General features: G+C 45.3%; 1 protein-coding gene across 5 annotated transcripts in view; it reads right to left on the bottom strand.

Moving 5' to 3' along the window:
• Positions 1 to 559: 559 nt before the first annotated feature.
• The window catches only part of ATP6V1A (ATPase H+ transporting V1 subunit A), a 37551-nt gene continuing 24971 nt past the window's right edge, over positions 560 to 13139 (bottom strand). For 4 of the 5 annotated variants that reach the window (XM_073310187.2, XM_073310162.2, XM_073310178.2 and 1 more), the window contains 6 exons: positions 13024 to 13138; positions 11268 to 11331; positions 10179 to 10382; positions 5977 to 6071; positions 4340 to 4511; positions 560 to 2724 (listed from right to left, as the gene is read on the bottom strand). In XM_073310187.2, coding sequence (XP_073166288.2) covers positions 2632 to 2724; positions 4340 to 4511; positions 5977 to 6071; positions 10179 to 10382; positions 11268 to 11331; positions 13024 to 13138 — 743 coding nt within the window. In that variant the 3' untranslated portion in view covers positions 560 to 2631. Of the gene's footprint in view, positions 2725 to 4339; positions 4512 to 5976; positions 6072 to 10178; positions 10383 to 11267; positions 11332 to 13023; position 13139 lie in introns of those variants that run through there. The other variant, XM_073310196.2, reaches the window with a different exon arrangement.

Raw genomic sequence — 13139 nt, 5'->3', positions numbered from 1 at the left:
TGAGAGCTGGATAGAGCAGAACTAAGTAGCCATTTGCACAACGAACATTGAAATTGTGCATTGAAAAGCATCGAGACTGACAGTTGGGTTCTTTTGTAAGTTAGTTAAAACTACCTTGACATTTCAAGCATTGATCTGCTAGGGCAAGCCTAAAACAATTCCTGCATTAAATTTTATAACATTTTAAAACCAGGAAGTGAAAAGTTTAATAATGGATTTTAATATAATAAATGCCTTTAATCACATAAGATTCAAAGTGTTTCTAGAACCCCAGGTTGGTCTTCCTCTTACAGCAATAGGTGATGCTAGATTAGAATGGTCTATTCTAGTTTTACATTCATTTTCTTGATATTTCTTCCCAGCTAAGCCCCATGCAACAGGATGCTTTTCCTTTCTGAAAGGCAGCTTTAAAACCTAAAGGGATTCTAAAAGCAGTAGTGTAAGGGGTGGGAGTAGTTTAGTTTGCTCAGACTTTATTTGTAGTATGCACTCTAACTTCCTAGAAGTAGTTTTGATTTTGCAGAGAGGAAATAGACCATGAATAGGAAGAGCCCACAAATACTTTAAATCCACTTTATTCTCACTGACTTGAACAGTTTTGCACAACTTTCAGCAACATCCATTATGAAATGAGGAAGAGCAGGTGTTGGTTTGTTTTTTTACACATCCTTTCATTCCTTCCACATGTGTGGAGGAAAAATTTGTAGCAACACAGTGAAACATCAATTTCAACACTGAAAACAGACAAGACAAAACAAAAATATATATATATGCAACTTTGAACTGGTCACACCTTAGGGCCAGGTACAGCACAATAAATATTACAACTGCTTTATCTTAGACCTGTTGTAAAGTTTATAACATCCTCTATTAATTTAGAGAAATAGAACATCTGTCCTCTAGCATGGAATGCTACAGACACAGTACACTTGTGATAGGTGTGAACAATGAGGATTCTGGTAAGGGCTTGTATAACTACTCATTTATACATGACCATGCTTCATGGGCAGCATACACTGAAATTAAATGAACTGTAAACTGTCAGCTATTCATCACCAGAGCACTGGGTTGAATATCTTTAATTTGTTTATTTTGGGAGATCAAAGAGGTTAATATGTGAAGAGCCTTTTAAAGTTTCAGCTGGGCTCAATGCCAGAAGTGAGTTAGTATAACACAGGAAGCAGCAGAAGTTGGTCCATTGTCATTCAAAGCTGAAGGATAGCTCAAAGGCATTAGCTGGAATAAGTCTGGGATTAATGTTGTGTGGCCAAAAAACAAACAAAAAAGCACATTTAATTCCTTCTGAAATACAAGATCAAAAAGGCTGCCCACTCCCTTATTAATTTCTCCCACTGTGAAGCAATATGGTGAGTTCTGGCTCTAGTAGGTTAATGAGAAAAGGCTCCTCTGTATTTAGTCCTCATCACATATTGGGTCTGCTGTTAAACAAGTCCAAGAAGCAGTTGCTCTCTGACTACTTTGAGGACACCAAACACCTCCAGAGTGCAGTGCAAAAAAGAGTTACCAGCTTCTCTTGGCATCACAATGAACCTTTCAACAAGAAAGTTTAGCATTGAACATTCCCTCTAAAAAGGACCTTGCATACCATAACTGGACAAACAAATCAAATTCAGGTATCTTAAGGGAAAGTTTTGGAAGCATGTGGTGACTCAACATTGCACTAGAAGGCAAATGTTATGGCATGCAGCCACTGAGGCAGGACGGGATTCCTGCTCCATACAAGTAGGATTGACACAGCTTGTCCTGTCCTGTAGTACAAAGTAGCTACACTGAAGCAACTGAGGGTCATGCTATTTTCTGTTGGGAGAGGGATGCAAGAGAATAAAATTCTTGCTGCTGATAGTTGAGCAACTATGGCTTTGATTTTTAATTAAAGTGTAGTCCAACAGTCCTATTTAAATATTAGGTAGGAAAATAAATGCTACTTCTCAAATGCAAACTGACACATGGCTGCTTTCACATGTTTCTCCTCTTAGTTAAGACCTTGCAGAGTTCCACAACTACTGTGTTGTAATACACTTGCTTTAATACAGGCTCAGTTGGAGGTTTAGAAGGGGAACTGTACCAAAGAATACACTATATATTGGTAGTAGCAGTTCACTGGAAAAATTGAATAAATCCTATTTCAAAGCAGGGGAAATGCCCATTCTTTGCATGATAGTCACTGACTAAAAGCTAGGCCCATATGCCCTTAACATCACCACCTCAATGTACCATATCACTGCACTAAGAGTCTCACCTCCTCTGCCACTACAACTTATTTGATTTACTTCCCCCAAGAAGCAAGAGCCTGGCTGTTAAGAGATCACATCTATTTGGGAGTGAAAGGTGGGGGGGGGGGGTAGAGAATCCCCCACCTTACAAGTTTACAATTGCAGTACCTCACTTTCTCTCAGGCCCATTCACACTAACTCCACCTACCATTTCAAACACACTGTGAGGCCAAACAAACTAAGAGGAATGTTTTATAAAGACCTACTGTGTATGAACAAGGACATGTAGGACTGTTATAAACTCAGGTTCTCTCATTTCAGTCTTGCACAGTAGGGAAGCAGAGGGGCTGAGATGAGAAATTTAAACTGAAGGGGATAATTGGAATGGGGGCAAAGCCTAGTCTTCCAGACTACGGAATGCATTCTGCATGTCCTCAAAGAGCTGAGCATAGTCCGCCTTGATATTCGCCTCGCCGTCTTTCACTGGGTCCTGAAAACACATCAAGTGAAAAAGTTAGGCTTGAAAAACCTCTGCTCCCTCATACAGTCTGACAATGCTTTGCCACTGGCTTAACTCCTTCCTGACTTCTGAGTTTATATCTGCTCACTACACTCTGGAGAATGCAGATCATAGAATATCAGGGTTGGAAGGGACCTCAGGAGATCAGCTAGTCCAACCCCCTGCTCAAAGCAGGACCAGTCCCCAGTTTTTGCCCCAGATCCCTAAATGGCCGCCTCAAGGACTGAACTCTCAACTCTGGGTTTAGCAGGCCAATGCTCAAACCACTGAGCTATCCCTCCCCCAAATGTTTATAGCCTCTTTAAATGACAGCTGGGTTTATGTCTCTCCTTCCTCTCCCACATACCACACAATAGCATAATGGAAAGTTTTCCCAGCCATTATCTAGGAAATTGGACCTATGGTTTGTAGAAACTTCTCAGATGAAAACCAAGTGTAAAAGATTGAGGTAATGCTCACACTGGGAGTGATGCTATGTGATACAAGTGTTACAATGATTAAATACCATCTCCCCTCTAGCTACAGCCAAATGGCATATGGAACTGTGGCATGAAAAAAAGCAATTGAGCACATTAAGATTCATCTTCCTCATTGCACAAACAAAATCCTTTCCACTGAAATTGAGCTAGTACAAGTCTGCAAGAACATGTCAGGACATCTTCACTTTATACCAGAGAACTCTAAGGCCCCAGTTTCTCACTACAAATGGAGGGTGGCTGAACGTGCAGCTACACTCCCACTGAAGACAGGCTATAAGGCCTCTACTCCAGAGAAGCCATTTAATGAACAGGCTGGGACAACCTGATCCGCTGGATCTTCACCTCTCCTCTCCCTTATCACTGCACACTCCATAGTGATATTACAGTGAGGGAGGCCACAGATGTATCTAGACAGATGGTTTATACTTTTCAATCTACTCCCTCAACATTTCTCCTTAAGGCTCATGTCAAACTGTGGGATGTGGGCCATGTAAATGCTAATAAAACAGTTTGTGCCTCTCTTGAACCAGATTCCTGTTCACAAGGTACTTTTTTTTATTTTCATGGGTGCTTCTTTTCCGTTCCAGATTGGATGTGTGTTGTATGGACATTGCCCATCATTTATTGAAGGTTTACTTGAAAAAAAATGTGTTTTTAATAAGTCACGAACACATTTCTTGTCAGACACCTAAAATACAATACTATCTAATTTTTGGACCTAAGCCACTAGCAGTGCCCAAGGCCATTTGGTTGGGCGTGACCCTATTAACATAGCTGCTTTCTCTGTACTCATCCACCAAGGCAGTTCTCAGCTGAAAGAACCAGGGCCATGTATTTGATTGCAGCTTAGGCCGAGTCTCAAACAGAGAGGCATTTTATATTAACCAAAAAAAGTAGAGCAAGTGACTCAGTTTGTGGAACCACTTCTCCTCATGTAAGAAAAATGTTTACAGGCAACCCAGGATAACGGCTTTGTAGATGCATTGAAGGCTTCCATAGAACTTTGTGTCTCCTTAGCAAAGCAATGTCAATATCCCTAATTCCAATGCAGCGGGTGGCCGTACAGAGAAGCCAGGGAGCCAATGCCCTGCTGCCCACAGACATACCTTGAATTTCATGGAAACAAGTCTCTGGAGAATTTCAGACATATTTTCTCGGATGATGGACCAGGTGATCTTATTGTCACTCTGGGCTGTGGTCTCTACAGCTCGGCGCGCCATGTCGTAGAACGCAATCATGTTGGAAAGCATCCCCACGGTCTTATAAAAAGGGCAGAACCTGATGGAAACAAGACAGAATCTAGTATGTACAACTAATGACTTTCCCAGGCTGTAGCGCAGTTGAGAATATCTTTAATGAAGTGAGAGCTCTGGTGCCTTCATGACTAACATAACCCCCTCACTGAGGCTGGATTCCCTTGGTGGGTGGAAGTATAAGAGTGTTGGCCTATTTCATCCCATAAAGCTACATCACAAAACCCTTGATACACTCACTGCCAAGTGGCATAAACTACCTATTACAGGCCGCAAACTTTTTCAAAAGTATGACCCACTGGCAATGGATCTTTAACTTCAGTCATAAGCAGAGCTGAAATCTTAAAGTAGTGGCCTGGCATGATGGTGTGATCCTTGCAATACAATTCCAAGCTGTAGTGACACAGTGTCACCACATATTGACATCATGGCAACACCACAGCATCAAGTCACATCATCTCCATTATTGTGGCTGACTCCATTTGGAGTGCATTTCTGAGTGTTTCCCTTCCCATCTGTTTGGAGGAATGATGGCAGCTCCAGTGTGTTTCCTAGCATGACCTGGCAGCTCCTATGGCCCCAGCACTCCACTCCACACTGAGAGACCAGGCAAAGAAAGTGGTGGTCTTGACAGATACCACAGAAATACCACATTATTTATGCAGCGCATTGTTGTACTAGATAACGGGTGCACGTAGCAAACAGAATCCCTTCCCAAAACTTGGTCTAAAGGCACAAGCAGCTGCAACAGAGCAGCACAAGCAAGTTGCCACTGGAGGGGGAATGTGTCACAGCACAGATAGGTCTGGAGTTTGGGGAGAGGAGGAGGGAAGGCTGAAGAACTCCATGGAAGGCTATTCCAGACACAAGGGATAGCATGGAAACAGGGTATAAAGTAGATAAGAGGAGCCATTGAGAGGGAAGATTGAGTGGAGCACCAGGCTGAGTAGGGGCTGTAAGAGGAAGTTAGGAGTTGTAGATGGGCTAGAGCTGTGCAGTGATAGTGGAGAATAAGTGGCTTCAACCAGATTCTTGTGACACTCCTGAGTATCACTGGGGCCTATTGAAACAAAGATAGATTCTTATTGGGGGGGGGGGGGGGGGGGGGGCGGAATATCAGTTCAGACTAAATGATCCTCTTCTCCCTTTCCAGAGGGAGTTCGTTTATCCAGGCAACGGGCTGGTTCATAGCACTGGTTTATTAGCAGTGCTCATTTCAATGGACAGAATGCTGGGGAAACTATCAATATAGCCAAGACCCTACCACGGGGCCCAGAAGGGGTCTGCATACGGTGCCTCTCTGACAACATGGAGCCAATGGCCTACATGGAACACCACAGGCTGCATTTTCCTAGGAGCAGCTCTCGGATCACCTTGAAAACAGGTCCTGGGTTGCCACATCAAACTGGATCCTATTCCCAAATAGGATTTCCATCTGAACATAATATACGGAAGAATGAATGGGGAGCACACAGCCTCTCGGCCCTCACCTGTCATAAGGGCTGTAGCCATTCTGCTGCAGGAAGTCATCTTTGATCAGTTTGGCAACCTCTAGGGTAATTTTATCTGTTTCCGCCAAGGAAGCCTAGAAGGCAAAGTCCAAATTTAGTTTGGTGCCAAGTTCTGTGTATGGGAGTGCTGGGTGTTGGCTTCCTAACTCTGCTAAGGCCCATAATGCCAGTTACTTGTTTACATTCATCTACAGGCATGTGGCTTACCTCCCTGCCTTTTCAGATCTTTGTATAAATACAAGGAAATTTTGTTGCATATTTCCCATTCACAGATACAAAGCCAGCCACTCAGCCAGCCACCAGTAGATTACAAGCAGCATTAAACACAACTGTTAAGTTTCCACCCTATGTTGCAGAGGAACAGCCGTGTTAGTCTGTATTCGCAAAAAGAAAAGGAGTACTTGTGGCACCTTAGAGACTAACCAATTTATTTGAGCATGGGCTTTAAGTGAGCTGTAGCTCACGAAAGCCCATGCTCAAATAAATTGGTTAGTCTCTAAGGTGCCACAAGTACTCCTTTTCTTTTCACCCTATGTTGGGATTCCTGCAGGTGTTAAGCAATGAGTTAAGTGAGAGATTCCTTCAAGATGCTAATTGCTTGCCTGCCAGGGCCGGCTCTACTGGTTTTGCTACCCCAAGCAGGACGTCTGAAGATGGATGCTGCCGCCGAGGCGCAGCGTGCAGAGTAAAGCTGTTGCCAAATTGCCCCCGCGGCAGCCTGAGAAAAGAGGCTGCCGCTGAATTGCCGCTACCGTGGAAAGAGGAGATGCCGCCCTGAAGGCACACGGGCTGCCGCCCCCTTTACAGGGCCGCCCCAAGCACCTGCTTGGAATGCTGGTGCCTGGAGCCGGCCCCCTCGACAATGCTTGCTAAGAGGCAGCTGTAGCAGTGACGTAAGCCTGCAGGAGATCGGGGAGCCAGAACTTCTGCTTTCCCTTCCCGGTTCCAGCATGTCCACATGAGGAAAACCAGACTCCAAAAATGCATCTGAGGGCATTTCAGTAAAATGATGATATTTCTGACCATCAAAAAGAAAAAGAAAACTGCCGCTAATCCCTGAAACCAGTAGTTGCTTTTCCCCAGTGTGCCATTCGCAAATGAAGTCAGCGATAAGAAAATTCTTAATAGCATGTTGTGCAGAGCCATCTATTCCCCTTCTCCTGAGCTCCTTGCACTATCAGTCCCTTCATCTTTGCCTCAATTTTATCCTCTCAAAAGGGGGTGACTGAGGCTTGAATGTTTGGGAAGTGCTTTCAGAGAGTCATGTGAGAGGCACCACAGAAAGTTTCAATATAAAAGATAATTAAAATAGCACCCAAGGAGCATGTTTATGCACTAAAAAAAAAGAAGAGAAATGCCAAAGTTGAAGACAAACACATGACCTAAATTACCCCTTGTGCAGGTACACTACAGCAGTCTCACTCCACGACCATGGGCTATTTTCACGGGACCTCAGCCTTATCAATATGCAGGCTGGATAGTGCTCAATGAACGAAGCAGGGGTATGACACTTCTTTCCAAAATAACCTGTTATAACCACAGCAGAGAGCAAGGCTGCACCCATAACATGTTAAACTGCTTCCATTTTAACAACAAACAATTTTAATCTTATCTGGTCCTGAGTGCTGTCATGCCTCACCCAGGAAGCACAACCTGAACTGCGATCTTGTAACTGAAGACTACAGTCATGCATGCCCAAAATGGGGCAGGAGTTAAGATTGCATGGGCTACCTTAATGCTGGCATCTCCTGACTTCAGCATTTCACTCTGCAACCTCAGTGTTCTTTTTTTGGTGTTTCAGAAGGTCCTATTTTACCCCCAGAACAACCAGAAGAATCCAAACCACATTCACGGTTCTTCTAGGTCATTTGGCTAGAGAGCAGAAGAGCAGCCAAAGCTAAATTGTGTGCGCGCACTATTTCACATGTCCCACTTAATAATGTAGGGTTACAGAGAAACCCTCATTCAATAAATCTCTTACTTCCAGGTCTGCCAGCCCATCCAATTTTAAACAAATAAAAATGGACATGTGTAAATATGACACACACAATGGAAGCATTACAGTTTTACCAGAGCGCAGTTCCAGCTTAAAAGCTAGGTGAGTCACAAATTGGGGAACTGGATGTGGGAAGAAGAGAAGTCTTGAACCTTGGAGAGCTGCTGATATGGATGCAAGGGACCAGGAGCGAGGACAGCTTCAGTCAGAAGGAGGCCACCCAGCAGAGGTCCATGCTCGGTTTTAAAAAAGGTGTCTGGCACAGACAAGACTTGGGTTTGTGCCTTTTTGCTCTTTGTGGCGTGTAGATAAGCCCTGAACAGGTGAGTTGTTTAGGTTTTTTAGGCTTTTTTTCCTGCTCTTTTCACATCAGAAATTCAAACTGTGATCATCATTTTGCCTGGAGAGTGAAGAATTGGTAGGTTGACAGAGAAGCCACAGAAGTGAAATCTGATTGAGAGGAAAAGCAGTTTCTTCTTCCAATCCCCCGCACTGCTTAAAGTGGTTTGATTTTGCCAACATTTAACTCCAACACATGAAAAATCCTTGGGAGAAGAGATTTATTAGAGGCTAGGATTTCTGTAAGGTGAATGAGGCATACAGATATAAGCACCTTCAGTCAAGCATAAATGCATCCACACTACAGGGGTTGTACTACTTTGTCTAGAAACCAATATAGCTAAAGCGGTACAAAAACCTGTGTGTAGACTCAGGCTTAAGGTCAAATCAAGCAAAACAAATCTGGAACACACATTTTAGACCGGTTTCAGAGTAGCAGCTGTGTTAGTCTGTATTCGCAAAAAGAAAAGGAGTACTTGTGGCACCTTAGAGACTAACCAATTTATTTGAGCATAAGCTTTCGTGAGCTACAGCTCACTTCATCAGATGCATTCCGTTTTAGACCTTCATACATCACAAAGTAGAAAAAGGCACCCCCCAACATTTTCCTCTTTTCTAGGACAGAGAAGCAGAGCTTAGAGCTCTGGTGGACAGGCACCTTCTGGTGCAAGTGGCCCCTCCTGTGGCTGCTGGAGGACTTCTTCCTGCCCATTACTTTCCTCCCCCAGTTTCTTCCAATGAAAGTTAGTTAATGCATGTAAGCTAGCTTGGCTCATGTGTACTACGCACATGTGAGCTACAGTCTTTATAGCATCTATATCAGTTGAAACAAAGTCAGTTTTCACTGAGACCCTCAAGACACCTTTCCTCAAGAGCAGTTTTTCTGGTTAGGTTTACGCGTTCTACCCCAAAATGCTGAGGTGTACTGAGAAACTGAAAGAAGCCTGTAGAATGGGAGGTCACAGCTAATAGGTCTCTAACACTAGGCATGACGACTACTCAGCCACTTCATAGAGAACAGACATCACTCATCTCTAATTCTTTGTATCATCATGCCACTGTTGTGTGTTAAAAACTCTAACAGGACAAAATTTAAATGCAACCCACTCTTCAGGCCTATACTTTGAGCACCGAATTAAGCGCATCAGTGCAGTGCTTTGAAAATAGCCCTTGTCAGGGTGCTGCAGGAGAAGGGACCTCAGGATACTGTACTGCTGCATGGCTGTGAACTGGCATTTCACCAGATGACAGGGGCACTCAAAGAAGTGACAGTGAAACTTTTCAACACGTTTATTAAATTAGAGACTGAGCTTCCGGGTCTAGTTCAGAGATAGGGGAAACAAATATCAGGTCAGGATCACTGCATCCAGAGCATTTTCCTTAACAAACAAGAAGTGCACTGCAGTTGGCTGCAGAGTTGTTTTGCAAGTGTACTCACGGGTTACTGGCGTGGCGATTTCTCCTATTTCTAGACTAGTCTGAGGGCTGCTTTTTGGTTCCAGCACCAGAGCAGTAGAAAAGACTGAATTAAGTACAGCTAGTGGCAGGCAAGTCTATTGTTTTTGAGAAACACTTCTGTCTGAAGCATCTGGCAACAGCCACTGTCAGAAGACAGGATACTGTGCTAGATAGACCATTGGTCTGACCCAGTATGGCCATTCTTATGTTCTTAAGCTCTTATTACCTTCCCTCCAGCTCTCAGTGCCTGCACACCAATATCCACCCATCTCCCCATGGATAGTGTCTATAGTCTATGCCAGGAGCTGTGCAGTGGAGGCAGACCAGTTCTTTGGAAAGTCTCGCTAAGACAAGATACTCTTCCCCACTCAGAGTGATCGTTGCTCACCTTCCCCACAAGCTGCACAATCTCTGCCAGGTCCTCCTCTTCCTGCAGAATCTCCTTGGCCTTGGTCCTCAGGGGGACAAATTCTGTGAAGTGCTTGTCATAATACTCATCCAGGGCCCGTGTGTACTTGCTGTAGCTGATCAGCCAGTTGACAGATGGGAAGTGCTTGCGCTGAGCCAGCTTCTTATCCAAGCCCCAAAACACCTGCCAAATCCAAAACAGATTCATGAGTTTCCTTCCCAGCAGAAGCCAAGTTATTAACTGAAGATGGCCAAACTCCCACACATTTCTGTATAATGAGTACAGCAAAGACCATCCAGACACAGGCTTGAAAGAGAAATCTTTCCTTCCCACACTAACTGGACCATAACTCGGGGCCTTTAGACACTAAGAGATCCTCCCCTACTAGATCAACTCAATGCATGCTAGACATTCATTTCATGATGGTGGATCCCAGCTCCAAAACTCTGTCTTGAATACTATCCTAGTGTCACGCTGGAGGGACTGCCTTGCACAGAACAGATTCCAGCACTGGTACCTGCAAAACTAAGTGGGGCCCTACTAACCGCCAATACCTAAAATCAACCTCTCTTCCCAAAACACAACTGTGCTGTAGGTTCACCCCCCCTAGAAAACTGTCCAAGTCTCAATGCTCCTTCATTTAGGGATGGAGAGAGAGGGGGCTGCATCCTAGTACAAGGCTGCCATCCTTACATTTGCCCTTTAAGAGGGACATGAATACTCCTGGGGAATCAGCCAACAGGACGATCCTGTGTGTGTCGGGAGTAGGCAGGACACGACACAGGGATGGGGCAGCTGCCCTTCCTCCCCATTTCCCCATGAATCCTGGCTGCACCAGGCCTGAGGGAACATCTTTCATAGGGGCAGGCCTCGATGCTGCCAGAACATTTCAAACCACCCTTACAAAACCCTCTTTCTGCAAATGAAGCCATTCACACCATGGCCATTAGGCACAATGGCTGTCACTGTACATTCATGCACTTCTGGTGCAGTTCATTCATTTCAAACCCAAGTGGAGTAACTAGGAGAATACAGCTTCAACACAGACTGCAACAAGGTCGCACGTACCTGAACAATGCCCAGAGTGGCAGATGTGACAGGATCCGAGAAGTCACCACCAGGGGGAGATACACTTAGCAGGAAGAGAGAAAGGAAAGTGGTGATCAGCAGCACTCGTGCAGGGCTAAGCTGAAGCTCCAAACCCAGCACCACAACTCAATACCAGTAGCAGCCAGATTTGCCACCCTCCACATCTTTCTTTCAACAAAATGCCACACTCCTTTGAAACCAAAGTCAGAGGATGCAGAAAGAGGAAGGATCTTGACTGGGTTTACTCTTGGTGAACAGTCAAATTTTCCTAATCCAGCATTAGCAGCATCAGGCCTTCCCAATTCTTGGTACAAAATAGAATTCATCTATCAAGAGTCAAGGTTTCAAAGCAGACAGCAGGGAACCACGGCCAATGGGAGCTGCAGGGGCGGTGCCTGCAGGCGGAGGCAGCGTGCAGAGCTGCCTGGCCACGCCTCCGCCTAGCAGCTGAGCAAGGGGGATGTCGCCGAGGAGCCCCCCAGGTAAGCACCGCCTAGAGCCCGCCTCACCCCAAGCCCCTCCCACACCCAAACCCAAACTCTGCTGCTGGGGGGCGGGGTGAAGAGGAAAGAGGTGCCGAGCTAGGTAGGGAGCCTGATGGCCTTGCCAACTCCTCCCCCCCACCCTCCAGCAACAGCAGGGGTCCCAGGCCACGCGCCGCCGCTTGCCTCCACCCCACTGGGCCAACCTCCAGTTTTATTCACTGGTATTTTTAGTTAAAAGGTTATGGACAGGTCATGGACCATGAATTTTTGTTTACTGCCTGTGACCTGTCCATGACTTTTACTAAACATACCCGTGACTAAAATGTAGCCTTATGGATGACTGATGAACATTTTAATTTCTGTAAGACCTCCCAGAGAAATGGATGGGCACTAGAAACCAGTAGACCCATCTACCATTTTCAGATAAGCAAATGAAGTTGATTTTAAATTTAAAGGTTTCCAGCTCCTCAGACAGGTATACAGATGTTTAAATTATTAGGAGATTGAGCACAAGGAGAAGAAATCAGAGACATTCCTGCAAGTCTAGGGAAAGTTACCTTCCTAATGCCACACTGAAACAGCTGTCAGCCCATCTACAACTATTACCTCACTCTACAGTAACTGCTGTCAAAGGTCTCCAGCATTTCTTCCTGTCCAAGTCTCAGCACCTATACTCTCATCCTGCTCAACCTCTCTGCTGAAGAGACAATCAGCTTCCCTGCCTGTCATTCTGATCAGGTCACTTCCCTCCCTTAGCTTGATGCCGTAGTGGATGGGGAGTCCGTGGAGGGATTTTTCAAGCAGTGTGTCACCACTATCAAAACCCTCCCTATTTATGCAAGCTTCTCTCACATCACAATGAGTTCCTGTCCAGCCCCCACTGGCTTCTCTGCTCTGCCTCTGTTCCTACTCTCAACCACTCATGTTCCAGCTTCTCACATAATCATCTACATACTGTCTTCCATCCATGCTGCCCCTTGAGCATGGTACAGTCTCCTTGAGCATACCTACATACCACATATCCTCTTATCCTCTCCACATTTCAGTCCCTCTTGAATTCTGTTGACAGGTATGTTATTCCCTCCCGGCCCAAACTCTGCTTACCTGTCAGTCTGTACTCAGGCTGGGAATTCCTCAGGGCAGGGGCCATTTCTGCTTGCCTGTCTGGGAAGCACCAACCCACTGCTCCCACTACCCACCCCCCCGAGAAGAGCTGCAATCCAGGGAATGCTGAAAGGTTCAGTACTTACGCCCCGACGATGCTGACGCTCCCTTCTCGCTCAGGGTTCCCCAGACACTTCACTCTGCCAGCTCGCTCATAGAATGAGGCCAGACGGGCACCGAGGTAGGCTGGATAGCCACTGTC

This window comes from Lepidochelys kempii, chromosome 1 (genome assembly GCF_965140285.1).
Source record: "Lepidochelys kempii isolate rLepKem1 chromosome 1, rLepKem1.hap1, whole genome shotgun sequence".
Lineage (NCBI taxonomy): Eukaryota > Metazoa > Chordata > Testudines > Cheloniidae > Lepidochelys > Lepidochelys kempii.
This window is presented reverse-complemented; position numbering and strand designations above follow the sequence as displayed.